At 49.3% G+C, this 27,285-nt stretch overlaps 1 protein-coding gene across 5 annotated transcripts in view; it reads right to left on the reverse strand.

Annotated features, from left to right (window-relative positions):
• Positions 1-27,285, reverse strand: part of DNM3 (dynamin 3) — a 272,517-nt gene that overhangs the window by 41,406 nt on the left and 203,826 nt on the right. For all 5 annotated transcript variants that reach the window (XM_055121454.1, XM_055121453.1, XM_055121451.1 and 2 more), the window contains one exon: positions 3,143-3,307. In XM_055121454.1, the coding sequence (XP_054977429.1) occupies positions 3,143-3,307 (165 nt within the window). The remainder of the gene's footprint in view (positions 1-3,142; positions 3,308-27,285) is intronic.

Below are 27,285 nucleotides of genomic sequence, written 5' to 3' on the forward strand. Positions count from 1 at the left end.
AGCACAGCAGGTAGGGCGTTCACCTTGCACGTGGCCGACCCGGGTTCGATTCCTCCGCCCCTCTCGGAGAGCCCGGCAAGCTACCGAGCGTATCTCCCCCGAACTGCAGAGCCTGGCAAGCTATCCATGGTGTATTCGATATGCCAAAAATAGTCACGACAAGTCTCACAATAGAGACGTTACTAGTGCCCACTCCAGCAAATCGATGAGCAACAGGATGACAGTGACAGTTTTTGAGGGTGTTATATATTTTGAATATTAGTCACTTGTCAGATTTTTTGCATGCAGGTTTTTCTCTCACTCACTGAGGTGTTAAAGAATCAGCCATAATTTCTTTGCAAGTACAGAAACTTTTGAGTCGTGTGTTGTCCCATTCATTTGCTTTTGTTTTCTTTTTTGGAGGAAGAGGTTTTGCTTCCTCCAATTTTATGCTCTCAACTTCTTTGTCATAAATTAACTGTCCATGTGTGAAAATTTTACTTCTAAGCGCTCCATTCTACTCCATTAGTCTGCTTTTATTCCAGTACCATACTGTTCGGATTAGTACAGCTTTAGGGCATAGTTGGAGTTGGGAATGTGACTCCTACCTCTCCCTTCATTCTTAGAACTGCTTTGGCTCCTGGAAGATTCATGGTTCCATATACATTTTTTTAAAACTTTTTTATTGAATCACTGTGAGATGGACCATTACAAATCTATTCCTGATTGGATTTTTGTCAATACAGTGTTCCAACACCCTCCATATAAATTTGAGTAGTATTTATTCCATGTCCTTGAAGAATGTCATTGAATTTTGATAGGGACTGCATTAAGTCTGTGTGATACTTTAGGTTGGATAGTCATTTTAACCACATTCACTTTTTTCTATCCATGAGCACTGGATGTTTTCCATTTCTCTGAGTCATCTATTTAACTGTGACACCATTCTTGATGCGTAAGTCCCTGACCTCCACTGTTGATTTCCAGTGACTTGATATCTTTTTCACACAACTATAAATGGGGCTGCTTTTTAGATTTAATTTTTCTTCTAAATTGTTGTTTGCATCTAGAAATTCAGCAGACTTTTGTGTACTGATCTTGTCATCTGCCGCCAAAGAAGTTTATTGTTTTCGATGGGGTTTGGGGTGGAGTCTCTAGGTTTTTTTTTTATGTGAATTGTCCTGTCAGTACAAATAGTGATCAATTAACTTCTTTTTTTTTCTTTTTGGGTCACACCTGGCGATGCACAGGGGTTACTTTTGGCTCTGCATTCAGGAATCACTCCTGGTGGTGCTCGGGGGACCCTATGGGATGCTGAGAATCAAACCTCGGTCGGCTGAATGCAAGGCAAACGCCCTAACCACTGTGCTATCACTCCAGCCCCTTTAACTTCTTTTTGAGTTTGAATTCCTATAATTTATTTCTCTTGCCTAATTGCCAATGTTATGAATAATATTGCACAGCAGAGCCTGGCAAGCTCCCCGTGGCTTACTCAATATGCCAAAAACAGTAACAACGACAGTCCTCATTCCCCTGATCCTGAAAGAGTCCCCAGTACGCCATCAGGCTACACTAGCATGTGACAGGAACGAATGGAGACATTACTGGCGCCCGCTCGAGCAAGTCGATGAACAACGGATGACAATGATATAGTGATACAGTGATGGATAATATTGGTGAGAATGGGCTTCTTTGCCCATTAGTAGAGAAAGTAGAGAAAGGCTTTCAGTTTTTACTGTTGAGTATGATGTTAACTGTGGGCCTTGTTTTATACAGCTTTTACTCTACTTAGGTAAGTTCTACCTTCGCAGCATTGTGATCTGAGAAGATACTTGATTTTATTTCAATCTTAATGACTTTCCTGACACTTAATTTGTGTCTCTGCACATGGTCTATCCTGGAAAATGTTCTACGTGCACAGGAGAAGAATGTGTATTCAGCTTTTGTTGAATGGAGAATCCTGGACACGTCTACTTAGCGCTGCTCTTCCAACTCCTCATTCACAGAACTGCTGCTTTCTTACTGATTTTATCTCTGACAACTGGGCTTAGAATGCAGGTTATACCTGAGTTCGTGTATGTGGCTCTTTTTTAGTACTGTGCCGTGTAATTTTTATTTGTTACAAGCAACTGGTCATAATATACTGATATGAATTAAACATAATTGGTGTGTCCTTAGAAGTAGGACAGTAAAATTGTTGCCGTCAAACTTTTCAGGAAAAAAAAACCTGCTATAGAAGACTCTGTTATTATTTCTCTAAAAGATCATTTCTCAACTGACTTGTGATATTATTTGAACTTTAAGGGCTGGAGTGATAGTACAGTGGGTAGGGCGTTTGCCCTGCATGCAGCCGACCCGGGTTCAATTCCCAGCATCCTATATGGTCCCCTGAGCACCGCCAGGAGTAATTCCTGAGTGCATGAGCCAGGAGTAACCCCTGTGCATCACTGGGTATGACCCAAAAACGAAAAAAAACTTTAGCCAAGTAGTTATCAAAAGAATCAAGCCAGACCATACGATTTAGGTATCTTATCCTTACTTCTTTAACAGTAACTGTGGAAAGTAGATCCTGTATAATATCCATCCACTGATGGATATCAAGGAGGATACTCTGGTATTTGCAGTGTGTCATCTTTACCTTAGAAAAGGAAAGGTGACTGACTTTATATCCAAGGGGACAGGCTCAAAAGCAACTTCCCCGGCACAAATAATATGCCACAGTTTTTAGCCAGTGAAAATAATAAAATTAACATTTAGCCTACCTGACCATTTATTATCCTTCTTCCAATCTAGCCATCATCTACGTGTATAAAAAAAAGTATTTTTCCTTTGATCTCTGGGAGACATGGCATCTAGCTTTTTAACATCTACATTAACACCACAACAGGAGTGTACTGTGTCCTACCCTGCTTTATTCTAAGTGAATTCACACCTTTCAGAGGAGGGACCCAACCGGGAAATACCACGGGGAAAGCAGTTATGTCATTGATGTTTTCTTTTCTACATCTTCTAATTAGGTAATTGCCACTTCTAAGGAAAAATGGTGACCTGGGAGACACACATTTTAATCATCCAGAAAGTAGCAGAGAGAAAAAGAAAAGCGAACGTGAGTAGCTTCCACACCGCAACGGGAGTTAAACCGAGGCCGCTCGAAAGCACTTACATTATTGATCATGAGGTGCATGATCGTCTTTGGGATGAGGTCTCGGATGCACTTATTGATGATCGACATGTAGGAGTCTACAAGGTTGCGAATGGTCTCAACTTGCCTCTCCAACTGGGGGTCCATGGAAAAGTTTTCTGCCTGGCCATTCTCATCATTTTCTGTCTAGGAGAGAGGAAAGGAACACATGATCTCACATTCACTCAGAAGGGGAAAAAAACAATTCCCAGATTGGCTTGGATGATCTAGTTCTACCGAGTGTATTCTGAACTGCATCTCTAAATGGCTGTTTATTTATCTTCTTGCAGAGCCATAAATTTTCTTTCTGAAAAGAGAGCCAAACCAGGCAGTTACTATTCTCCTATCTGCCCCATGCTAGGCAAAGCAAGTCTCTGGATTCTGCCTGGATGTTGCGAGGGAGAATCAGATAAACATCCACCTAACGACGTACCTCTCGAGAACAATTTCGTCTTCAGCTATTTGCAAATCGGCCAAAGAACTGTATCCAAACACATGATGCAGATGTGCAAGCCTCTGGGAGGAGTCTCCAGAGATTCTATAGATTAGAAATAACCTTTGGTATTCTTCAACTCCCAAATCGCCTCTGGACTGGATCAGGCCAGATTTTAAAACTGAAGCTCTTAGGGCCTGGTCTGAAGCCAAACTAAGAGATAGAGAGGAGAATTCATTTTTCCAGGCACTTGCTGGAATTTGTTATGTACATTCATGCTTCTGTCATCACCACCCGAGGCTGGCTCCATTGTGAAAAACTTACCATTTTAACTTCCAACTTGTTATTCTTTGAATAAAACAGAACACATCTAGGCACAAAGAATTTATTTGTGCAACATGGGGGAAGCATCTGGTTCCTATACAATGGGATTTGAGTTAATTAATTTTGGCTTACCCACCAGGGGCAGGGCTGAACTGGCATCTTCATCATTATGGGCTGACCTATTGGCGTTGCACTGAAATCAATTTAGAACAAATGCTTGCCATGTCAAGTCGGGTTGAACGGTCTCAGCCCCAGAACTTGATACAAATATTGTTTGGTGGGTGCTCTGGCTATTTTCTAGCATTTGGAAAGGCTTAATTACCAACACAAGGGGAGGGAAAAAGAAGGAAGGAAGGAAAAAGGAACGGGGAGATAATTTATTGCCTCTAATGTGAACGCGGAGTACTTTTCTTGGGAAACGTACACACTTTGATCTGCCAGGTCTTCCATCATCGACTCAGCTCCAGGCTTAGGAACTCAGGGCAAAAGCGTCTAAGTATGTCTGTACGTGACAGGCTTTTCTAAAACCCGTGTGCATGTGTGCAAAGTGTGCCTGAGGGCCACGAAAGCAACAGTAACCCGGAGAGAAATTGGTTCTAATCATGCACTTTGGCTGTGGTTCCTTGGAAATCTCCAACGCTCTGCAAGAAGATGAAATCACCGGGGCTTTACTCTAAAACTCGAGTTTCTCTAATCCCGAGAGGAAGATCTCACCCCCCCACCCCCGCCCACCACCCCACCCAGGGTGTTCCAGGGGCGGTTCAAGGATGTTTGAGTGGGGGAGGATGGAACAGGAGGGCAGACTGGAAATGTCACAGGTACGTTATTCTCTGAATGCCGTTTCTTTTTTTTTTTTTTTTGCTTTTTGGGTCACACCCGACAATGCACAGGGGTGACTCCTGGCTCTGCACTCAGGAATTACCCCTGGCAGTGCTCAGGGGACCATATGGGATGCTGGGAATTGAATCCGGGTCGGCCCGAGTGCAAGGCAAACGCCCTCCCCGCTGTGCTATCGCTCCAACCCCCGAATGCCGTTTCTTGCAGAAAAAGACCTCTCGGTCACCAGGAGAAAAGCCTTGTTTTTCATTTTCACTATGAACCTGTGGGGCGGGCTTTCTGGGACGGCGACTAAGCGGGTCCCAGAAAGCCCAGCGAGAGTGGAGGCCACCAGGAGATGCGGCGTGACGCGTCTGTTGGCTACGATGGGGACAAACCCCGCAGCTCCCCGCTCTGCTTCCAGGCCATCAAAACCTCCGCAGATGCCCCCTGAGTCCTGATGCTAAGAACCAGGGTGCCATGGCGCTCCCAGAGCATTCTGCCAGGAAGCGACGAGCCCAGGTTCGAGTTCAGGCTCGAGCCACACCCTAGTGGGTTATTTTTTGTTTGTTTGTTTGGCTTTTGGGTCACACCCAGCAATGCTCAGGGGTTCCTTCTGGCTCTGCACTCAGGAATCACTCCTGGCAGTGCTCGGGGTACCCTCTATGGGATGCTGGGGATCGAACCTGGGTCGGCCGCATGCAAGGCAAACACCCTCTCCGTTGTGCTATCGCTCCGGCCCCCACCCTGGTGGCTTAACGGGGCTGCAGCTCAGATTTGTCACCTTCTAAACAGACACCTGAGGGTCTGGGAGTCACTTAGCTCAGAGGGTTGGTATTCTGAGCTAAATGACTTGTTAAGAGGAATGCAGGAAAACACTGAGCCTTTTTTTTTTTCTGCTTTTTGGGTCACACCCAGCGATGCTCAGGGGTTACTCCTGGCTTTACACTCAGGAATTGCTCCTGGCAGTGCTTGGGGGACCATATGGGATGCCGGGGATCGAACCCGGGTCGGCCGTGTGCAAGGCAAATGCCCTACCCACTGTGCTATCGCTCCGGCCCCAACACTGAGCCTTTCTAATGCACACAAACAAATTCAGAAAACAAATACCAAGTGCTATTGAGCATAACAGAAGGGTCCAGTGGCAGCAGTGGGCACAAACACACTCCCTGCCTCTCTTGGGCACACTGCAAGCCGGTCCGGCTGCTGGGCACTGGACACTCTCAGGCCCTGTTCTGAGAGAGGAGATTCCCAGCCAACACAGTTTGAGAGGGGCCCCTACAGAACCAGTCAAGACGCCAGGGCGGAAGTCAGTTCAACATATGTTTTTTTTTTCTTTATGGGTCACACCCGGCAATGCACAGGGGTTTTCCTGGCTCTGCACTCAGGAATCACTCTTGGCGGCGCTCAGGGGACCCGATGGGATGCCGGGGATCGAATCTGGGTTGGCAGCATGCAAGGCAAACGCCCTCCTCGCTGTGCTATCGCTCCAGCCTTGGTTCAATCCTTGTTAAGAGAAATGAAGGGGAACACTGAGCCTTTCTAATGCACACAAACAAATTCAGAAAACATAACAAGACAGTCTATAATATACAACTCTGCTTTACACAGAAAACAGTCACAAAGCATTTCCGGGTAGATGCAATTAAAATAGGGATACTTATTAAAAAATAAAATGAGCCTAGAGAGAAAAGCCAAATAAGTAGTATTTATTAGAAAGCCCTCCCAGGATAGGAGAGTTAAAAATAATACCACTGGCCACCTTGTCATACAAAAAAATACCAGTTTCCCCATTTTGCACTACTCGCAATATTTTAGTTTTGCCTTGTGTTTGCCTATCAACATAGTATAAGGACCGCCCCCCCTTCTAAAACCTGATAGAAATAATCCAGGTAGAAGCGTGAATGGAGAACCTGGAAAGATTTAATTTTCAACATTAAAAAACAGAACAGGGGCTGGAGCGATAGCACAGTGGGGAGGGCATTTGCCTTGCACACGGCCGACCCGGGTTTGATCCCCAGCATCCCATAGGGTCCCCCGAGCACTGCCAGGAGTGATTCCTGAGTGCAGAGCCAGGAGTATCCCCTGTGCATCGCCAGGCCACAATCCCAAAGCAACAATTCCCAACTAGCCCAGCAGAACCATTTGAAAATCTCTCTGGCGTTTGGGGACCCTAAGAGACACACGCTCCCAGGGAAACCCCCCTGGTGCTGATAGTACCGTGGGTCAGCCAGGGAGTCCAAGAGTTCAGAGCACAAACTCCAAGTCTTCTCTGAGTTTAGAAAGAAAGAAGGGGCGACTGTCCCTCCTGATCTGTGGGGGACGAATGAGGCCCTGCACATAGATGGGACTCGCTCTTCGGCTGAGTAACTGCACAGAGTAACTGCATCGAGTAACTGCACCGAGTAACTGCACCGCGCAAACCCTCCCTTCCACTAACCACATTCCTCCTTGTGCCACCCCGAGTCTTTCCTCTTTGTTTAAATTACAGGACTGCAAGAGGATTCTTTGTAGTCTGGGCACTAAAGTGACAGCTGTTCGTCATTATCCTCATCAAGGGAATGTAAAATAAAAATAGTCATTTGTCTCTGATCTTGGAGGCAAAAAAGGAAAGGGGGGGAAAAAGGATGGTCTGCGAACATTTAACCTTTAATGGGCAGGTTCACTAATGCTGTTTACAAAATGTGGATAATAGTGTGGAGAAGAGCTTTCTTCTGAGGACCAGAAGGCCCGGCCTTGTTTTCTCCCAGGCCTCTGGAGGGATCGGCATGTGATTCAAACAATGAGGAAACGGCCAGTCATTGTTGAGACTGTTTACAAGTATCCCTGCAGTGACAGAACAGGCTGCTGGGCTGAAATTCTCTCTCTTGACCCCCCACATGCCATGACAGGGCAGGGCGTGAGACAGGCAAATGCGAGACTGAGACTGTTTCTGCCTCCCGGAGGCCTCGGTAGACTTCACGAGTTGGGTGAGACCTGGGGGGCGGGATGGGGGGGTGGGTAGGGATTATTTTATCTTAGCCTATAGGAAAAAAAGCCAATCGGAGGCATTTCCTGGGGGCCACCTCTGTCCACGGCCAGGGATGAGAGGAAGGAAGGAAGTCTCACTACTGACAAGTGCCAGAGGTCCTGATTGAGATCTGGCGGGGTTCAGATGGACAGACTGTTCATTTCACCTGAAGCATCATTTTTCTTCCTTCCTTCCTTCCTTCCTTCCTTCCTTCCTTCCTTCCTTCCTTCCTTCCTTCCTTCCTTCCTTCCTTCCTTCCTTCCTTTCTCTTTCTTTTCTTTCTCTTTCCTTTCTTTCCTTTCTCTTTCTCTCTCTCCCTTACTTCCTTTCCTTCTCTTTTTCTTTCTTCCTCTCTCTCCCTCCCTTTCTTTTCTTTCTTTCTCTCTTCCTTCTTTCTTTCTTCCTTTCTTTCTCTCTCTCCCTCCCTTTCTTTCTTTCTGTTTCTTTTTCTTTCATTCTTTCTCTCTTTCTCTTTCTTTCTCTCTCTCCCTCCCATTCTTTCTTTCTGTTTCTTTTCTCTCTTTCTTCCTTCCTTTCTTCCTTCCTTTCTTTCTTTCTTTCTTTCTTTCTTTCTTTCTTTCTTTCTTTCTTTCTTTCTTTCTTTCTTTCTTTCTTTCTTTCTTTCTTTCTTTCTTCCTTTCTCTCTCTCTTTCTCTTTCTCTTTCTTTCCTTTCTTTCTCTCTCTCCCTCCCTTTCTTTTCTCTCTTTCTTCTTTCTTTCTTCCTTTCTTTCTTTCCTTTCACTTTCTTTCTCTCTCCCCTCCCTTTCTTTTTTCTCCTTCCTTCCTTCCTTTCTTTCTTTCTTTCTTTCTTTCTTTCTTTCTTTCTTTCTTTCTTTCTTTCTTTCTTTCTTTCTTTCTTTCTTTTCTTATGAATCACTGTCAGATACAGTTACAGACTTACAAACTTTCTTTTTTCTTTTTTTTTTTTTGCTTTTTGGTTCACATCCGGTGATGCACAGGAATTACTCCTAGCTCTGCACTCAGGAATTACTCCTGGCGGTGCTCGGGGGAATCATAGGATGCTGGGAATCGAACTTGTGCCGGTTGCATGCAGGGCAAACGCCCTACCCGCTGTGCTATCCAGCCCTCAGTTACAGACTTACAAACTTTCATGATTACATTTCAGTCATACAATGATCGAGTACCCATCCATCCACCAGTGCCCATTCTCCACCACCAATGCTCCCGGTATCCCTCCCACCACCCCCACCCCACCCCCACAACGTTTCCTGGTAGGTAGATATCATTATGATTACTCTACTTTGCATTTTGTAGACAGGACACCCAAGTCCACAAAACATGGATGCCACTTCCTTCAAGTTGCTTAGTTGATGAGCATGACTGGGGGAGGGGTGGGGGCAGCAGCTCACCTAGGGGGCAGATGCAGAGGCACCCACTAAACTACCCACTTTTCCGTTTCTGCTCAGAGCTGGGTGGATGGCGCCTCAGCAATGCGTCAGAACCAAACACGGCTGCCTCTCTTCACTCGGAGGTCACTGGGCTGTCAAGACAGGTATGGAGCGAAGAAAAATGCCCCTGCTGGCCTCCCTGCCTAGGAGGGTAGACAAAGATACCACTGGACAGTCCCTGTGTGTCCCTGGCAACTCCCAAAGTAGAGCTCGGGGCACCCACAGCGACTCCCAACAATTCTCGAACGACAGTTCATCCAATGCTCAGGCCTGAGTTGTGATGCTGCTTGGGGCTGTCACTGCTGGGGCCCCCCAGGGCCGCCCCCAGTGATGCTTTGGTGGTGGTGGGGCATCTGGTGCTGGGATCAAACCGGGCTTGGGCATGCGTGCATGCAGACACCATAGCCTGGACCATGTCCCCGCCCCCCAGCCTATGATATTTATTTATTTATTTATTTATTTATTTATTTATTTATTTATTTATTTATTTATTTATTTGTCCCACCCGGCAATGCTCAGAGCCGACTCCTGGCTCTGCACTCAGGAATTACTCCTGGCGGTGCTCGGGGGACCCTATGGGATGCCGGAGATTGAACCAGGGTCGGCAGCATGCAAGGCAAATACCCTCCCTGCTGGACTATCGCTCTGGTCCCATTTTTATTTATTTACTTTTTTAATGCATTACTATGCCTGGTCTCAGCTGATCCTCCAGAGAATCTGCCCAGTGGAAGTTGCAGGGAAGGGAGGGAGAATCAGAGACTATGAAGCTCTGCCCTCTTTGCTTCGGACCCCTGGGCAGGCCGGTGCCCCCTGGGCACTCGTGTTTCCCTCTAACCGAGCGGCACTGACTCATATTCTTGCCATAAATGGCTGTTGTGTGGAGTAAACACATCCCATAATAAGTCATAAATATTAGCCATCATCACTCTTTTTATTATTTTTTCCAGAAAGAAGAAATTTGAGCCCAGAGATGGGAGGGCTGTGTTGAGACAGAATCCCCACTGAACCGGACCCTCGCATTCCTTCCGTGTGAGGCTTCACCCCTCTCCTCAGCAGTACCTTGGGGACACTTGTAGTGAGACAAGGCAGAAAGAGAGAGATTCATCAGAGAGCTCAAGCGTTTTTTTTTGGTTTTATTTTTTCCTTACCCTCGGTAGAGATCCAGAGACTATAAAACAAAGCTCCCGGAAGCACGCGGCCACATTTGCGGCCGCACAACCGCTTATTGTCTAGTTCTCCCTCTCGGAGAACCCGGCAAGCTACCGAGAGTATCCTGCCCACACGGCAGAGTCTGGCAAGCTCCCCGTGGAGCATTCGATATGCCAAAACCAGTAACAATGATGGGTCTCACTCCCCTGACCCTGAAAGAGCCTCCAATGTGGCACCGTTGGGAAGGATGAGTTAAGGTGAGGCTGCTAAAATCTCAGGGCTAGGACGGATGGAGACGTTACTGGTGCCCACTTGAGCAAATCGATGAACAACAAGTGCTACAGTGATACAGTGATACCCTTGGCAGGTGATGAAGAATACAGTGCCCAAACATTTCGAGGAATCAAAGATATGGCTTGTCCCCCCCCCCCAAAAAAAAGCAAACAGAATGCAAGGCCCATTTCTAGCAGCTGGCAGGAGCAAGCAAGTGAGGTTCCTTTTGATAATTTATTTAGCTAAAGATACCTCAAATATTATCCTTTGGCTAATAAAAGTCTCTTGCCCACATGCCTGGCTGTCTTCCCCGGGGCCCCCTGGAGGGGATGGGATCCAACTTCCCTCCCCACCCCGAGAAGAGCTCCTGGCGGCCGAAGACCACCGGAACCTAGCCATAGCTATACTGGAGGCCCCTCTCCACACATTCAGACAGGCCTCATGCATGAAGGTACCGGCAGAGGAACCCAGGTGTGTGTAATCCCATCAACAGCCAACATCCAGAGAGAGACTTAAAAGCAAGATCTCAGAAGTGTGATATCTTTAGCCTACTTCTCCCTCTGGGAGAAACTGGCAATCTTCTGAGTTTCCTGCCCACATGGGACAGCCTTGCAAGCTTCCCATGGTGTATTCATATGCAAAATCCAGTAACAAGCTGGATCCCATTCCCCTGACCCTGAAGAGCCCCCAGTGCAACATTGTTAGGAGGGCCGAGTCGAGATGGACTACTAAGATCCCAGGGAAAGGACGAAGTGAGATGTTACTGAGCCCGCCCGAGAAATCGGTGATTAACAGGATTTCGTGATTCGTGAATAAAATAATTACCCTCTGGACATAAGTAACATGGGACTGAGCCCAGGCCGCTTGCTCGGTCAGCTGGGCCCCTTCTTTAAGCAAACTGAAGCTCACCTCCACCCCACCCCATGGCACCCAAGTCTGCTAGTATCCCTTAGGTCATTCCAGCACTCCTGGGGGGCTGGCAGGGAGGAGGGGATCGCCCCCTCTGGGAAAGGCGGGCTCAGCGGGTGAAGGTTCTGCTGAGACCAGAAAGCAGGATGACGCCAAATCCCAAAATACTGCAGGAGAAAAGAGGGTCTGAATTGATCAGGGAAGGAAGTTTCTGGATTTCCAGATCCGAATGTGATCTCAGCGACTTCTCACGTGCCCGCGCTGACTTGCAGGGTGCTCAGCATCTAGGGGAGAAGCCGCCACCCTTCCTCCCAGCCAGCGTCTCCTGAGCAGGCTGCAGAGAACTTTCTGGGCCGACATAAGCCCGAGGAGGCCCGGTGCAGGAAGGGAGTGCAGGGCACCCTGCAAATACCATCCAAGGGCTGACCCCCACCCCGGCAGATCCCCAGGGGGCACTGGGGGAGGGCTTGGCGCTTGGGCTCCCCCGGGCAGAAGCAGGCCCTACCTCGCCTTCTCATTCATAAATCTGGCTCTGAGGGTTTGGACATGGCGCTTCTTGCCAGCACCACCTTCGGGGACTAATGAGTTCCAGGAGTTAATAACCTGCTGCGTGCGGGGATTTCCTTTCACGGGCCCCCAGCTAGCTGGCCGAGAGAGCCCTCCTTGTCCTGAGAAGAAAGGGGCGGGGGGGCTAGTGGGCTGGGACGGGCGGGGTGGGCAGAGACGGAGCTGGGAGGGAGGCGAGGGGCGGGGGGGGGACCTCAGATCGCCCGAACCCCATTGCAGAGGGGGGCTTTATGGCACAAATGTGCTGGGGGGTTGGTGATTCGAGAGCGGGGGTGGGGGACGGAGCCCACAGGACAATGGCCCCATTGTTCGGGGGTCCGTGTTGCTGACAAGGAGAACTGGGAAGTTTAGCAGATATCAGAAACACAGAGAGCCGGCGAGCGTGTCTGGCAGGAAAATGAAACACATTTGGGTTTCTCGGGTGCGAGGACAGAGACATTCCAGGGGAAAGCCCGGAGTCCGGGGGCGCTCACAGGGCCCAGGACGGGCAGGGAAAGAAAAGGCCTCAGACGCTTCTTCTCTCGAGCAACAGCAAAGGGACACACAGCCTCACCCCTGTAGCTTCTCTCTGAGCTCCCACAACTTTGCTTGTGTCCCTGTCACTCAAATGCCAAGTGAGTTATTTACCGTGTCTGGCGTGGCAGTGCCCTTTTAGGTACGCAGAGCACCCCCGTCCCCAAAGCCCGGGGTGGAAACGGCGCAGGAAAGCACAGCCTCTGTGCTTAGACTCCGAGTAGAGTGCTCACCGTGCTCCTAGGTCACGGCGGGTGGGAGCGGACTTCAGGAAAGCCCGTTTTTTTTAGCGGGAAATGGGGCAAAGGTTATGTGGCCCAGGAACCCCACCCCGGGGAGCCTGGCGAAGGGCAGGCGAGGCTCGTAAAACTGCTCATGAAACGCCCCTGTTGTGCAGCAAAAGCAAACAAGTGACCTCAAGGAAAAGAGCCACAGGAATCGTTGGGGGAAGGTTTCCGTGAGAGCCCGTGAAAACGGCCCTCCGTGATGGTAAGAAGTACCCACCCCCGCTCCTACAAACGCCCACACTCCAACCATTTTAAAATACTTTCCTTGCAAGGTTGTGACCTTCTGCCAAGAGCTACTTTGTGTGTGTGTGTGTATGTGTGTGTGTGTGTGTTGGTCTGAATAGAGCAAAAAGTCAAAAGTCCCCCTCTCCCTCCCGCGAGTGCATGCGGGCGTACACACACACACACACACACACACACACACACACACACACACACACACACACACACACACACACACACTGAGCCTGCCCTGAATTTTTTTTTCCTCTTTGGGTCACACCCGGCGATGCTCAGGGCTGACTCCTGGCTCTGCACTCAGGAATTACTCCTGGCGGTGCTCGGGGGACCCTATGGGATGCCGGGGATTGAACTGGGGTTGGCCGCGTGCAAGGCAAACACGGGTGCTATTGCTCCAGCCCCTGTCCTGAATTTTTAGAACAGAATAAGAGGTTCACTCTCGACTTCCACCCTTAAGTCCCTTCGGAAACTGAGCAAATCTGCAAGCTCAGAGGTCTTAGGAAGCCCCAAGCCCAGGCCATGAAGATGTGGGGCTGGCCGTGCGTGTCGCACGCAGCTGGGACATGGGACAGCTCTTTTCTGCATTCTGTCTCTCAGGGAGGTGTGTGTGTGTGTGGGGGGGGAGAGATGGCAGAGTGAGGGACGTCGCGTGATCGGGAGAAGGCCCCGGAGCTGACTTTGGGCGAGGCAGGGAGTGAGTCCCGGAGTGATGCAGACGGGCTGGCTGACCCAGGCCTGGCTGGGCTCGAGGGCCACCAGCCAACACCAGCACGGCAGCCTCACACAGGGAGCTGCGGGGCTGGAGGCTGATGGAGTGCGGAGGGGGGCACGGGGGTGTCCAGACACCCAACTGATGTGGTGAGTCAGGGCCGCGCTGCCCTGGGCGGGCGGTCTGAGTCACAGGAAGGGCCTGGTGCTTCTCTCCCGAGCCCAGAGCCGGACACCGGGGAGGTGGGGGGTGGGGGCCCAGCAGTGGGGCTTGTGGTGTGAATTCACACCCGCTCCCCCCCAGTCTGTGGCTTTCCCGGCACCGCTGCTTCCACGGGTCGGTCCCCCGTTGGGGCCGCGGGCGGAGTCCGCGGGAAGATGGACACGCTGCCCGCGCTGTTTATTTGAAGTCGAAGGGAGCGCCAATGGCAGGATTCTCCGCGCGCTGGTATTTATTTTATCTTCAGAGCCGGCGTCTGGAGCTCGTTTGGGAGAAGCAATGCATCAAACGGAGAGGTTCCTTCTCAAAGCGTGGCTGAGCGCAGCAGGCTCCCTGCCAAGCCGGGCTCTGCCCTTTCAGCGGGGCCTCTGCGGTCGGTCGTGGCAAGGGGCGGAGGGGGGAGGAAGGGGAGGGCGTTCGCTTGGGGAGGGGGCTGAGAGGCGCTGGGAGCCTGGGCGAAAATCAAAACACAGCGCGATTTCACACAGGGAAACCAAACCTCACATCCTGGGAGATGGCCTAGACGTTAGATAAACACGTGTTGGCAACAAGGACTTCAGCTCGGCGGAGTTCGCTCTGCAGAGGGTATTTCCTAATTCACCCGGCTCTAAACAGAATCATCTGCTGCCCTGCCCCCGCCCGGCCCCTGATATATCTGATTCAGGAACAAGGCTTTCTTTTGCTTTAGCAGATTTTGAAAATCAGCAGTATTCTTTCCACAGCCGGTTTACATTTTTTTACCTACACACACACACACACACACACACACACACACACACACATGCACTCGCACGCACATTCTTGCACAAGTGAGCAAGATTTAAAGCCTCTCATTTTTTATTCTTGAAGCCCCCCAAAGGGAAACTGTTATTTGCCTGCCAAGAAATACAGCCATTCATTATTATTTTTTTTCCCCTCATTCTTTCTCCCTGTGTATCCTCCCCACAGGATTAAAAGGACTCTGGGATGTAGGGTAGGGAGGTAGAGGAAGAGCGAGGGTAGTGGGAGGGAGAGGAAGATGGCATTTTAATGGCCTGGGCCCTGCTGATTCAACACAGTGGGGTCCTTCAGCCCCAAACTGCTTCCTTCCTCTGGGCCCGGCACTTGGCCCTGTGATTGCCTCTGGGACAGGCCAGGGAGAGGGGAGGGAAGCTAACAGCCCTTCTGAGAGGGTGTCGAGGAACAGAGGGGCCCAGCAAAACATCGGGACCTGTCTGACCTGAACGGCGCATTGTAATAACTGTCTTCTAAAAAGATGTCAGAACGCACAGAAAGAATTCCTATTATTTTCCATCCAGGATTCTCAAATGCTGACATCTTAAACACCACACGCGCGCGCACACACACATACACACACACACACACACACACACAGAGTTCTTTGAGAGACGGACTCTCCGTTTTGATTATCTGCCGCATTCTCATTACCAACGCTCTTCATTCGAGGGCAAGACATCCACGTGGAGGAAAATTTCTCTCGGTGAAGGGGACCTGGTGTCCATCTGCCCAGCCCCTCAGGATGTGAACTTTGACCTCTTGGTGAAGATGTTGCCATCTGACTTCTAACTCCCTAACCCCCAATCAAATTTCTCCTCCTCTCCCCTTGGAAAAAATAAGCGTTTTCAGGGTGTCATATTGAAACTTGATGCAAATATCCTCTTTTTTTCGCATGGTGCCTTCAACTAATTATGCAGTGCCCAGTGGTGACCCTTGAGAGAAACTTGGCCTGCCCTTTTGCAAAGAATGCCTTCCTAGTCCTCTCCTGTCTTCTCTCCTACATGTATTAATCAGAATTACTTTCTAAGGGCAGGTTTTCCCTTTCCCATCACCGAATCATTTGTCAAACCATTGTCAGGGGGCTGGAGCGACAGCGCAGTGAGTAGGGTATTTGCCTTGCACCCGTCCGACCTGGGTTTGATTCCCAGCATCCCATATGATGCCCTGAGCACCGTCAGGAGTAATTCCCGAGTGCATGAGCCGGGAGTAACCCCTGTGCAACGCTGAGTGTGACCCAAAAAGCAGGTCAGGTATGCAGGAGAGCAATTAGCTCTGGGGACCGGAGACACAGTCAGACTACTAGTTTGCTCAGGAAAGTGAAACTTGGACAAGCAAATGTCCTATGACCGTGTCTCAACATTCCTCGTGTTTCATGAATCAAAAAGTGACCCAACAAGATTGAAAACATCTACGAGTTTAAGTCAATTAGATACACAATAAACCGTTTAGTATTTGTGGAGAAATAAAACTCTGTGCTCACATGGCTTTTCATGACCAAATATTACTGTTATTGTTGTAGTGTCTGCCTTGGCTGAGAATAACCTCAGTGTTGACCAATTTCCTTGGCCATGTTCCTTGTGAATCATTTTCCTTCTGCCAAAAATTACCTCTTTAAAGAGCTCTTTCTGTGGGCAAAGATTGGTGGTAAATGTCTTGCTCTGGTTGTCTAAGTGTCTTTATGGAGTCCTCACTTTAACGTTTGATCGGGTGACACAGTTCTGGGCAAAGTGTTTTTCTTCTTTGTACTACGAGGGTTATTTCTGGTTTGCCTGAGTGTACTGAAGAAACCTTCATTCCTGTTCCCAAGGAGGGCAACTCCCTCTTTGTCATCTGGATCGGTGTATCAGAGGCCTTGTGACTTCCTCGTTCTGCGATTTCACCCACTGAATATCTGCGTACTGTTGGCTTCCCCTCAGGACTTAGCGCCACTCTGGAAAAACAAGTTAGTGATTCCGCTTCTTTACCAAAGGATGAGATGGAAACAAGGCTTTCCCGACTGTGCCCAATGTCCCCTTTCATTGTCGGGATGGCTCCATCATTTAGAGCCCCCCTGCTGCGTGGAGGAGCGGACTGGTGGCAGCTCCCAAGAGCCACTTTTGGGGCCCGTTCTGCATTTACTGCTTGGCCACCCTGTGAGGTCAGAACTGGCCCTGGCAGGGGTGGGGGCACCACGACATGGAAACTGGCAAGTGGCCGCTGATCTGAGCTTTTTCCTCTGCCCCGTGAGCTCATTCTTAAGCCTTGATCAGCCCACCACTGTAAACACAAGCCGTTTTGCTTAGTCTCTCGTTGGCTGTTTAATTTCTCCGTGAAGTTCTGATTTCAATAATTGCAGCTTGCATGTTTGGAGGTCCTGCTTGGCTCTTTTGCAGCGTCATGGATTAAGCCCTCGTGCATGCCTCCCCCGACCAGTAAGCCACAGCTTTGAAATTGTGCATGGTCTTTATTTTATTTTTTAACCACCCAGCCCTTCTTCAAGCTTACAATTCGCTTTTGTTTCGTGGAGTAATTTTTTTTTTTTAACACAGTCCAAACTCCTTTCTCCTGTTCGTTGTTGTCTCGACTTCCCTGCAGTGTTGAGGCGGGTTGACATGCAGTGGCCTCTCTTTGTAGGTCTGGTGCTAGGGTCTGGGTTTTCTGAGTATACTTATAATTCTTTTTCTTCTCTCTCTCTCTCTCTCTCTCTCTCTCTCTCTCTCTCTCTCTTTTTATTGAATCACCGTGAGATACAGTTACAAAGCTTTCATGTTTGAGCTTCAGGCATGCAATGATCGAACACCTATCCCTCCGCCAGTGCACATTCTCCACCACTAATGTCCCCAGTATCCCCCTCCCCCCTTTCCAACCCTCCCCTCACCTCCAAGGCAGACAGTTTCCCCCATACTCTCCTTCTACTTTGGGACATTTTGGTTTGCAATACAGATACTGAGAGGTTATCACATTTGGTCCTTTATTTACTTTCAGCACACATCTCCCATCCCGAGCGATCCCTCCAACCATCATTGACCTAGTGATCCCTTCTCTATTCCAGCCGCCTTCTCCCACAGCTCATGAGACAGGCTTCCAACTATGGGGCAATATTTCCTGGCCCTCTGTGTCTACTGTCCTTGGGTGTCAGTCTCATATTGTTTTATTTTTGTGATTTTGGGGTCATACCCAGCGATGCACAGGGGTTACTCCTGGCTCTGCACTCAGTAATTAGTCCTGGCAGTGCTCAGGGGGCCATGTGGGATGCTGGGAATCGAACCTGGGTTCGTCACATGCAAGGCAAATGCCCTCCCCTCTATGCTATAGCTCCAGCCCTTATTATTTTATATTCCACAAATGAGTGCAGTCATTCTATGTCTTTCCCTCTCTTTCTGACTCATTTCACTTAGCATGATATGCTCCATGTCCATCCACTTAGAAGCAAATTTCATGACTTCATCTCTCCTAGGGCTGGAGCGATAGCACAGCGGGTAGGGCGTTTGCCTTGCATGCGGCTGACCCTGGTTTGAGTCCTCCGTCCCTCTCGGAGAGCCCAGCAAGCTACTGAGAGTATCCTGTCCACATGGCAGAGCCTGGCAAGCTATCAGTGGTGTATTAGATACGCCAAAAACAGTAACAACAAGTCTCACAAAGGAGATGTTACTGGTGCCCACTTGAGCAAATCCACGAACAATGGGACAAGAGTGTTACATCTCTCCTAACAGCTGCATAGTATTCCGTTGTGTAGATGTACCAGAGTTTCTTTAACCAGTCCTCTGTTCTCGGATACTCAGGTTCTTTCCATATTCTGGCTATTGTGAACTGGCTGCAGTGAATGTACAGATGCAGGTGTCATTTCTACTGTGCTTTTTTGCACCCTTGGGATTATGTCTTCTTTCTTTCTTTCTTTCTTTCTTTCTTTCTTTCTTTCTTTCTTTCTTTCTTTCTTTCTTTCTTTCTTTCTTTCTTTCTTTCTTTCTTTCTTTCTTTCTCTCTTTCTCTCTTTCTTTCTTTTCCTTCTCTTTCTCGCTTTCTCTCTTTTTCTTTCTCTTTCTCTCTTTTTCTTTCTCTTTCTCTCTTTTCTTTCTCTCTTTCTTTCTTTCTTTCTTTCTTTCTTTCTTTCTTTCTTTCTTTCTTTCTTTCTTTCTTTCTTTCTTTCTTTCTCTCTTTCTTTCTCTCTTTCTTTCTTTTCCTTCTCTTTCTCGCTTTCTCTCTTTTTCTTTCTCTTTCTCTCTTTTTCTTTCTCTTTCTCTCTTTTCTTTCTCTCTTTCTTTCTTTCTTTCTTTCTTTCTTTCTTTCTTTCTTTCTTTCTTTCTTTCTTTCTTTCTTTCTTTCTTTCTTTCTTTCTTTCTTTCTTTCTTTCTTTCTTTCTTTCTTTCCACACCTAGCAATGCACTCAGAAATTACTCCTGGCAGTGCTCAGGGGACCATATGGGATGCTGGGAATCGAACCTGGGTCGACCGCGTGCAAGGCAAACGCCCTACCTGCTGTGCTACCGCTCCAGCCTTATATTTATGTTTCTAAAGTAGAAACGGAGCCCTGTTATGTAGGAGACGTGACGTCTGACGCTGTCAAAGAGAATTTTTCTGCCCTCCCACCTAGAACCCAGGTAGACATAAGGAGTTTTCCTCTTCTGCTCTCTTTCCCAGTGGGAAGACTTTGCAGTGCTCAAGAGGGTCCTGTGGCTGCTCCTGAGTGCTGTTATCAGCTTTGAGCCATGTGCAAACCAGGCCTGAGCCGTGACCCTCTGAGCTATTTCTGTGGTCCTCCTTTGGGGTCTTGGTTTCAAATCCTGCCGTGTTGTGACTGCGGAACCCAGAGTTCTTGGACATGATTCTGGCCAAGGCTCCTAGGACCCTCTTTAGCTCCCAAGGGTTCCTCCTCCTTCCTCATCTCTCCGAGGAGCTACGCTGGGAATGCCAGAGAATAGTTCTCACACTGTGCTCAGGATTTCTCGCTATCTGGGGGGCCAGACAATTAGCCAAGAGTCCTGGTTAAAATGAGCAATCTACTTGGAGCTTTTGACCACCTTTGTGGTCTGGGTTTGCTCGCTTCCACATTTCAGAAACTCACAGACAGAAAGATGCATTGTTTTTCCTGCCATCTCGGGAGAAGGGCTGGCACTGAAATTCAGCCTGCTGAACCCCAAGATCAAATCAGTCAGGAAAACCAGAATATTCCAACCTTTGCTGTTGGGGGTAAGGGACAGTCCAACAGACCTAGAACCTTCTGCAGCCATGCTAGCCCAGTCATGCCTACCCCCATTGTGCAGGTCTCTGGGGGGTCTCCCCCAGGGGGTCGTGCTACAGAGATTAAGGTAGCATCTTTGCTTCACAGAGGTTCTGCCACACCCACCTCGGTTCCCAGGGCTCGCCTGCTCTTTGTCTGTCTAGTCCCCATGAGCCCTGACTCGAGAAGAAAAATATAAAATGTGTCTTGTGACTAGAGCAATAGCACAGCAGGTAGAGCACTGGCCTTGCACGTGGCCGACCCGGGTTCGATTCCCAGCATCCCAGATGGTCCCCTGAGCACCGCCAGAAGTAATTCCTGAGTGCATAAGCCAGGAGAAACCCCTGAGCATCGCAGGGTGTGACCTAAACAGCAAAAAAAAAAAAAAAAATTAAAAAAGTGTCTCATGGCAAATATCAGGATGTGACAGCCTGAGTGCCTGTTCGGGGTCCGAGGAGAGTGTCAGCATCAGGAGCCCTTTTGAGCAACAGATGTGCCCCCCTTGAAGACACCAAGTTTGGAGACGCGCTCCTAAGGCCTCCAGAGACAAATTATCCACAAACTCACGAGGCCGGAGACCCAGAGAATCGTCCCGCTTGCAGGGATATGGGTTGCGATGGTTCAGGGTTCAAAAGCACGCACTCCTGGAGTAAGTGGGCAATGCAGGGGCATCCAGCAGGACCCAGCCTGACACCCCTGGCATGGCTGCTCTCTCTGAGCAGGACACCGGGCATCCGGAGGATGGATGCTCGGCCACCACAGTCCATCAGCAGGGCTCCAGGCCTCTTGTGAAGCCCGGGGGCGGGGGGCGGGTGTTGTGCCCCTTTCAGGCTGGGTAACAATGCGGGCAGCTCGGGGGCTGGCATCTTCCATCTCACCATTCACCCTCAGCTGCCAGAAGTGGGGAAGTCTGAGCACCAGGACTACAGCTCGGCAGCTCTCCCTGCCCCCTCTTGCTAACGGGCAGTCTACACTCGAGTGCGAGTGTAGACAGTCTACATGAGAGAAAAACTCCCTGCTCCTGTGACGTGCCATGAAGGACGTGCCCGCACACGCTGACCCTAGACACGTCCCGCCCTTCAGCGGGCGGAAGCGCTGAGAAACGGTGTCTGGGATCCTGGTCACTTGGAAACGGCCAAACCTGTCTTCTTAAACACACCCGCAAATGCCTGAGCCGAGATTTGCCCTATCAAGTTGCAGCCTGGAGAGTTTTTCGGAGTGGATGGTTGGGGCTAAAAACGCTCTCAGAGGCTGTAGAGCATCCGCAGACTAATATTTTAGGGTGTCCCAGGCGCCGGGCCAGGGGGCGGTTTTGAATAGGCTACATTCTTGTTGCTGAACACTCTTAACAAACCAACCCTGGTGTTCCTGACATTCGAGTCGGAACGGATCTTTGGAGAAAGTCATGGACCACTCTGCCACTGAATATTTGGAACCCGCTTGTTCCCGTTTCCCGTTTTCTCTGGGCACTGGGTGTTTGATTAGATCTCATGCTCCGGGCTCAGAGGAGAGTCCAACTTCTGGAACTAGAACCTGGAGGCAGAAAGACAATTTAGAAAGTGTGGCAGGAAGTCTGGGGGCCCAGGAGAGGCTAGATGGTCAACACTTGATAGATTCCTGGCGGAGATCTCCTTTGTGGAGCACTAAATATATGAGTCAGGGGAACGACCAACAGCACAGGTCTGCCCAAAAACAACAGAATGTTTATACGGTTCTCCAGGGCTTCCAACTTTCCCAGGAGGGTGATAATTTAAAGTATGTCACTGGATGCAAGTGAATTTCAGCCATAAGAAGGAAAAGGAGGTGAATAGCGCTTTTGTCTTGGGGAGACTTGGAATTCCAGACAGGCTCCTTTCTGGATAATTCTATTTAGCTGGCCAACAATTTCTGATGTTGTTTCAGTTGGGAATGATGGAATGAGATTCCGGATTCCCACATTCTGAACCGGCCAGCCAGGTTACGCGACACTGCCCACAACTGGCAGGTGAAGAGATGCGTTTCCTACCGATACCAAGTGATCTCATGAATCACGTCTTCTGGAAAAAGAGAGCAAATCCTCTTTCACAAAGTAAGTTCACTGTAAGGATGAAACTTGCCTTCTCCGGTTGAAGCTCTAGCATGCTCCAAGACACTGAGATTCTAGAAGATCCTCAGATGTTTTCCTGTGAAGCAAAGTTCTTCCAATAATTTTTCTCTGAAGCAAACACTTCCTTTATTTTCCTCTCCAGTTACACCAGGAGGGCTAAGCCATCTTCCAAGTGCCACCGACACAAATAATTAAGCCGCAAAGAAAGATGGTAGGCAGAAGGGAAAAACAATTCATCTTTCTCTGGATTTGTCAACATACTAAATAACTGACAGTCATTGATAGGAATATTCCAAAAATAAAGGTACATGCTTAGGATATGAAAGGAAGGGTTTGAGACATGTGAGTTAATGGGGGCTGGAGCCATAGTTCACTGGGGAGAGTGTGTGCCTTGCACACGGCTGACCCAGGTCAATTCCCAGCATCCTGTACGGTACCACCCTGAGCACTTGCAGGAGTGACCCTTGAGTGCAGAGCCATGAATAAACTCTGAGCATCATCAGGTGTGACCCAAAAAGAAAAATAAAATGTGAGTTACTTTATGACACTCTTGCTGTCCTTGAAAGTCCTGGAAAAGAATGCCACGGCAACTGCCACCAATCCTGTAGATGGTCCCTGTTTCCTGTAGGGGGGTGATACCAACGCCACGACGCAGTGAGGTATATGCATGTGCTTGAATGATTCAGGGGTTGGGGCATCAGTGGGGGTGGGTTTTTCCCCTCAAAGGGAGGTGATAGGCCGTGTCTGGGAGCCTTTGACATGGAAGAACACTCTCGAATGGCTACTACTGATTACTTCTTTGGGGGAACATGATAATGATCAATTGAATGGTAACATGTTCTGCTGGTCAGGTTTATCGATTCTGCACCAACTAAATGGGATTTTAAAAGCTCTAGCAGCTCGCCTGGCTCCTAATTGAGGCCCTGGACAACGTCATCATCCTTCTCACCTCTTGTACATACTTTAGCGTTACTGACATGTTCACATGTTGAACAGGTCACTACTAGGTTCTTTCCACTTCAAATTCCCCCCACCCCCGCAATGAATGGGTTCCTTGAGTCTGCTGTTTTCAACATTACATGCGAGTCATGAATTTGCTATAGTACACTGGAAAGAATACGAGGATAGAAATGAGCAGAGAGGGGCCAGAGCAATAGCACAGCAGGTAGGGCATTTGCCTTGCATGCGGCCAACCCGGGTTCAATCCCCGGCATCCTATAGGGTCCCCCAAGCACCGCCAGGAGTAATTCCTGAGTGCAAAGCCAGAAGTAACCCCTGTGCATCACTGGGTGTGACCCAAAAAGCAAAAAATAAATAAATAAATAAATAAATAAAATAAATGAGCAGAGAGTGGGGCCAGAGAAATGACAGCACAGCAGGTAGGGAACTTGCCTTACACATGGCCCACCCAGGTTCGATCCCCAGGATCCCCTCTGGCCCCCAGAGCATCACCAGGAGCAATTCCTGAGCGCACAACCAGGAGTAACTCCTGAGAATTACTGGGTGTGGCCCCCAGACCAAAAACCAATCAAACAACAACAAAAAGAAGATGAACCTCAGCTCTACCGTATAGCCAATAGAACTTACAGGCTGCCAATTGAGCTCTTTTGTGAGATAGCCCTACAGAGACATACACTCGGCGTGACCTTCACTCGCATGGCTCATCCCTGCATACTTATGGAACCCGGGTGTGACCCTTGTGTGGGTTGTTTGCTCGAGTCCCGTGTGGAAAGAAATCTACAATGTCAATCCGGTCTGCAATGAATGGTCATTTAGGAAGTTTCCAGGTCTTGGCTCTGAGAAAACACTACAAAATCCTCTCTCTCCAGATCTTCCAGCTCGTTAAATCTTTGTCCAGTGATGCCCCTTTGGCTTCACTGCACGCTGTTTTCCATCTCGGTGACGGAAGGGCACTTCTAGAGGTTACTTGTCCCCAATCTATTTGACCTCTCGGGTTCGATGACCACGTACATCTCTCTTTGATTCTCTGAGCACATTAGGTATTTCGTTTTGACACTGCATCCTCCGGCTCTCTCTGGGGTCTCCTCGCTAGGGGCCGATGTCACTGTCTGGTCCTCCTCTGTGTCTCCAGACATGCTTGCTCCCCTCCACCGCTTGTTTTCTGCTCCCTAAAGAGGGGGGCATGGCTCCTTTGCCTGGCAACGCTCTTCAGGGGACTGCCTGAAGGCCTGGAGCCGAGGAGGAGGTGGGGGGGCGGGAACTTGCATATTTCATTTTCCCCAGAAAGGGTTTGTGTCCTAAGTAAATGATGGTTGGAGGGATCGCTTGGGATGGGAGATGTATGCTGAAAGTAGATAAAGGGCCAAAGATGATGGCCTCTTAGTATCTGTATTGCAAATCACAACGCCCCAAATTAGAGAGAGAGTAAGAAGGAATGTGCCTGTCACAGAGGCAGTGGGTGGTGGGAGGGCCACTGAGAACAATGGTGGTGGAAAATGTGCACTGGTGGAGGGACGGGTGCTCGATCATTCTATGACTGAACCTTAATCATGAAACTTTGTAACTGCATCACACAGTGATCCAATAAAAAAAATTTAAAAAAAAAAAGAAAAGAACGGGTTTGTGGTGGCTTCGGCAGGTTTTACTGGGGTACTACTATCACTGTGTCACTGTCATCTCGTTATTCATCTATTTGCTCGAGCGGGCACCAGTAACGTCTCCATTGTGAGACTTTGCTGTTACTATTTTTGGCATATCGAATACACCACGGGGAGCTTGCCAGGCTCTGCCGTGCAGAGTGTGAGCGTGTGTGCGTGGGGGGGGGGGTACTACTAACCCAGGAAAATGGAATTCTGTCGTTGAAGATTCCACACCCATGGGCGAGTGAGAATTCACCCCTTCTTCTGAGCATCAAGTCAGAGGAGACAGACTCACTGGTGGCTCTTCCTTCTGGATCGGGCCCTCTTTCCTGGCCACCATCTGTGTGTTCTCCTGGGCTGCCCGGTCAGACTCCTTAGAACTGGACATCCTATGTCCTGGGATGTGTGATGTTCTTTCTAAAAGTTATGGATGGCCCTGGGAACATGTCTTATCTGCTCCCGAATTCTCTTAGGCCAAAGTCCAAACTCTTGCCCAGGGCACAATGACCCAGCGGCATCTGTCTGGCCTCCCCACCTCTGTCCCTCTCCACACAAACTTTGAGCAGCCTGAACTTTTGGCCTTTGGTTCCCCAGAATGCTCCTTTCTCTGATGTTTAATGGAGTCTCCCTCTCTGTCCAGGTCCCCCTTCTCCTGGCCTGCTTCTCGATCCTTACTCCTGACCCTTTAAAATGCGTCTTAGGAGATTTCAGGACCTATGTTCTTTCCAGTCAGGAAAAAAAAAAAGTGACGTTAATCACTGTCCCAATGAAACTGTCCTCCTGTCGCCTGCCACAACGCTTATATCTGATAAATGAGGTCCTTGCCACCTCTCCCCCTAGACCAGGAGCCAGGACGTTTGATGGGGAGAATGGTTCTAACGGTTAATCACGTGTGTGTGTGTGTGGGTGTGTGGTTGAGCTTATTTGCGCTTTACAATTATGCAGAATTTTTTGGGTTTCCATCAGCAAGGAAACTGAAAACTAACTTTCCATTCACCCGACCCTATGTATTTGGGAAGGCCTGACACACTACAATGCCACCCCGGCTGGCCTGGGAAGCAAATTAATAGGAGGAACAGTGGTTAGTTTACTTAGGAAACCTCTAACTCACGGTTGTCTGCGAACTGTTTGGCTTTCTGACATTATTTTCTGCAGCAGAATCTTATTCCCCTTTCTGGGTGAGGGAACTCAAATGAGAAAGCGAGAGATAGCCAAAAAAAAAAAAAAAGAGCAAGAGAGAGAGTTTCTGGAAAACAAACTATTTTCCCCTGAAGCTCGATGAAACTAAAGCATGTTGGGGTGCTTGATTCTTTTCTCTGAAGCAAGAAAGATCACGAGGAGACAGCAGAGTTTGTGGGCTAATCCGCCCCACCTTCTAGAGAGGGAATTCTTGTGCCCTCCCCAGACACAAGTATATTTTATTTGCCAAACTCCAGGCACATCTGATTTGCAGAGGAGGCGACACACGTTCGCTTTCATCAACAATGGAATAAAACCGCCATTTACCCGGGAAGTACTCCGAGAGCTCTGGGTATCATTATACTTGGCGGGCTCTCACTAAAAGGATGCCAAAGTCTTCGGCAGACAATCGCTGTGATGTGTTTACACGTATCCACTCCTGAGCGCGCGCACACACATTCAGACGACGGGGATTCGAATTCCAACAGCCACTTTGCTCCCCACATGTAAAACCGCCAGCCGTTCACGCCTGGAAGTCATTCCCGGTTTTGTTTCCCGTCAGAGCCGGGTCCCATCCTAACAGGGCTGGGGGAAAGGAAAACGCACGGCAGAGTAGAGCCAGCAGGCGGGGGGCCCCCGCGCTCTGCCTGTAGGTCAGCCCCTGGCGCCATCAGTTCGTGCTTGGAGTCAAAAGTGGTGGAAGGAGGTAATTAGCAGGGGCCTCTCGACCACTCTGCTGGCAGAGCGAGGTGGGAAGGCGGGCAGTCACCACCCAGAGCTGGTGGGAAGGCGGGCAGTCACCACCCAGCTGGGGTGACTGCCCGGGAGCCAGTGTCAATGAGGAGGGACACCCCTCGGGAGATGCGCTTTAAGGTGACAGGAGGGACAGCAAGAGCTCTCGGAAACTTTGCATCTTTGGGGGGGGAGGGCGACGGTCACATGACCCGGGCAGAGCAAACAACAGCCAGTTCGGCTGCAAAGGGGGGCAGGAGCCCCCAGCCCCTGGATTCCAGCAGAAAACAAGACCAAGGCCGAAAGACACTTTGCCAGCGCCCTGAAACTAACAGGGATTGTGTGGGTCACACTGGGTGGGGGCGTTGGCGGCCTCTGGGTCCTGCCCGGCCAGGCCCTTCGTTTCTTAAACTTGAACTTGACACATAGAGGGGGGGGGACCGGCGGCGGGAGCTTCTGCTCAGGCAGCGCCCCCCCCCGCCCCCGGGCAGGAGGGGAGGGAGGTGAAGGGGGTCGGGGGTCCAAATGGACCAGCTGAAGGAAAGTTTAGATTTTAGAAAAACAAGCACTTGGGCCGTGACTCACGGGGAAAGAATTCTGCCGCTTTCTTCAGGGAAACCCCAGTAAATAACATGTTTAATAAAACCGAGCTGGGGCTGTTCTCAGCCCGCAGGCTACACCTTAGGCCAACAAAG

Source organism: Sorex araneus, chromosome X, assembly GCF_027595985.1.
Source record: "Sorex araneus isolate mSorAra2 chromosome X, mSorAra2.pri, whole genome shotgun sequence".
Lineage (NCBI taxonomy): Eukaryota > Metazoa > Chordata > Mammalia > Eulipotyphla > Soricidae > Sorex > Sorex araneus.